The sequence below is a fragment of the Olea europaea genome, chromosome 13 (assembly GCF_002742605.1).
Source record: "Olea europaea var. sylvestris chromosome 13, O_europaea_v1, whole genome shotgun sequence".
NCBI classification, from domain to species: Eukaryota; Viridiplantae; Streptophyta; class Magnoliopsida; order Lamiales; family Oleaceae; genus Olea; species Olea europaea.
Genome location: NC_036249.1, coordinates 48,494 through 49,755, shown reverse-complemented (window position 1 = coordinate 49,755; position 1,262 = coordinate 48,494). Strand labels below are relative to the sequence as shown.

General features: G+C 36.5%; 1 protein-coding gene across 1 annotated transcript; it reads left to right on the top strand.

Annotated features, from left to right (window-relative positions):
* Positions 1-224: 224 nt before the first annotated feature.
* On the top strand, positions 225-880 carry LOC111408167 (auxin-responsive protein SAUR71-like). The gene has a single exon (XM_023037969.1). The coding sequence runs from the start codon at positions 285-287 to the stop codon at positions 666-668; it is 384 nt and encodes a 127-aa protein (XP_022893737.1). The 5' UTR covers positions 225-284; the 3' UTR covers positions 669-880.
* The last annotated feature ends 382 nt before the right edge of the window (positions 881-1,262 follow it).

Genomic DNA, 1,262 nt, shown 5'->3' with positions numbered 1-1,262 from the left:
GTCACATGAAAGTCATTCCCGTGAAAAACGCCGTAGTTTTCGATGGTCTCATTCTCTTTAACTTTTCCATCCTACCAAAGAAAAAGAAAAATTGTTCCTTCCAAATCTAAAAAACCGGCTTAGTAAACCGTACAATATTAATTAATTACACACTCGGCAATAGTTGAACCTGCCAGTACAACTATCTGTACCTTCCAATAGCCTTTGTGTGACCCCACTGCATCAGCTATTTAAAACTTCCAACTCTCTTCAAATCTCAAAATTTCCGAAAATTCCTTGAAAAAATGAAGAGATTGATAGGGAGGCTAGCAAGAGTGGCAGATTCTTCGCAGTACTATCTTTTGCGATCGGAGTCAAGGACGAGGCGTCGACAGGCTGTGTCTTTCCGGAGGAGCGGGGGAGTACCGGAGGGACACTTTCCGGTGTATGTAGGCGAGGAAATGGAACGCTTCGTTGTGAGTGCCGAGCTTTTGAATCACCCGATTTTTATAAAGCTACTAAATAAATCGGCGCAAGAGTATGGTTACGAACAAAAAGGTGTTTTGCGGATCCCTTGCCATGTTTTCCTCTTCCAGCGAGTGTTGGAGTCTCTGCGCATCAATGGCGGAGCTGAAGATTCAAATGACCTCCAATATCTCCTGAATTATTTCTCCGATGAATTACAGTAGTGAAAACAAATCAAAGGAAGAACAATTCGTGAGATTAACAGAATGGTGATAATTGTTTAGAACTTTTTTTCTTCCATCTTTTGTAAATACGTTGTGCTCATTAACGAATTAATTGGAGAACTATCAGGTTTTAGGGTTTTGATGAATGTAATGTGCGAGAAGAAAAACTGAATAATATTGAAAAATGCATCGTTTTTCCCCCTAATTTTAGTATAATGTATCGATGAATTCTGCTCAATTTGAGCCCATTAATTTGAAGAAATATATTAGAGAAATGCTGAGTGTAAAGATTCTGATTTCACAGAATCCATACAGACCACTTATAGTAGGGGTGTGGGGTGTGCTGGGGTAAATTTCTTGGCACTTTTTTATTCATATGAGATTCACGTTCATGTGAGATTTCTGTATACTTTCTGTGAAATAAATTCTATACATATGGAAAAACTCAATATATTATGGAATAGTGATGGATGGGGAATAAGTGGGGTTAAAAAAGAAGATTTTTTTTTATTTGTGTGTGATATTATTTTAATAAAAAATGTATGATTAAAAATGAGTATTGTATAAAAATAATGAGAAATAATGTATAGTAAA

Bases quoted from the DNA above. Each gene is read 5' to 3' on its own strand.
- LOC111408167 (XM_023037969.1), top strand. From the start codon at position 285: ATGAAGAGATTGATAGGGAGGCTAGCAAGAGTGGCAGATTCTTCGCAG.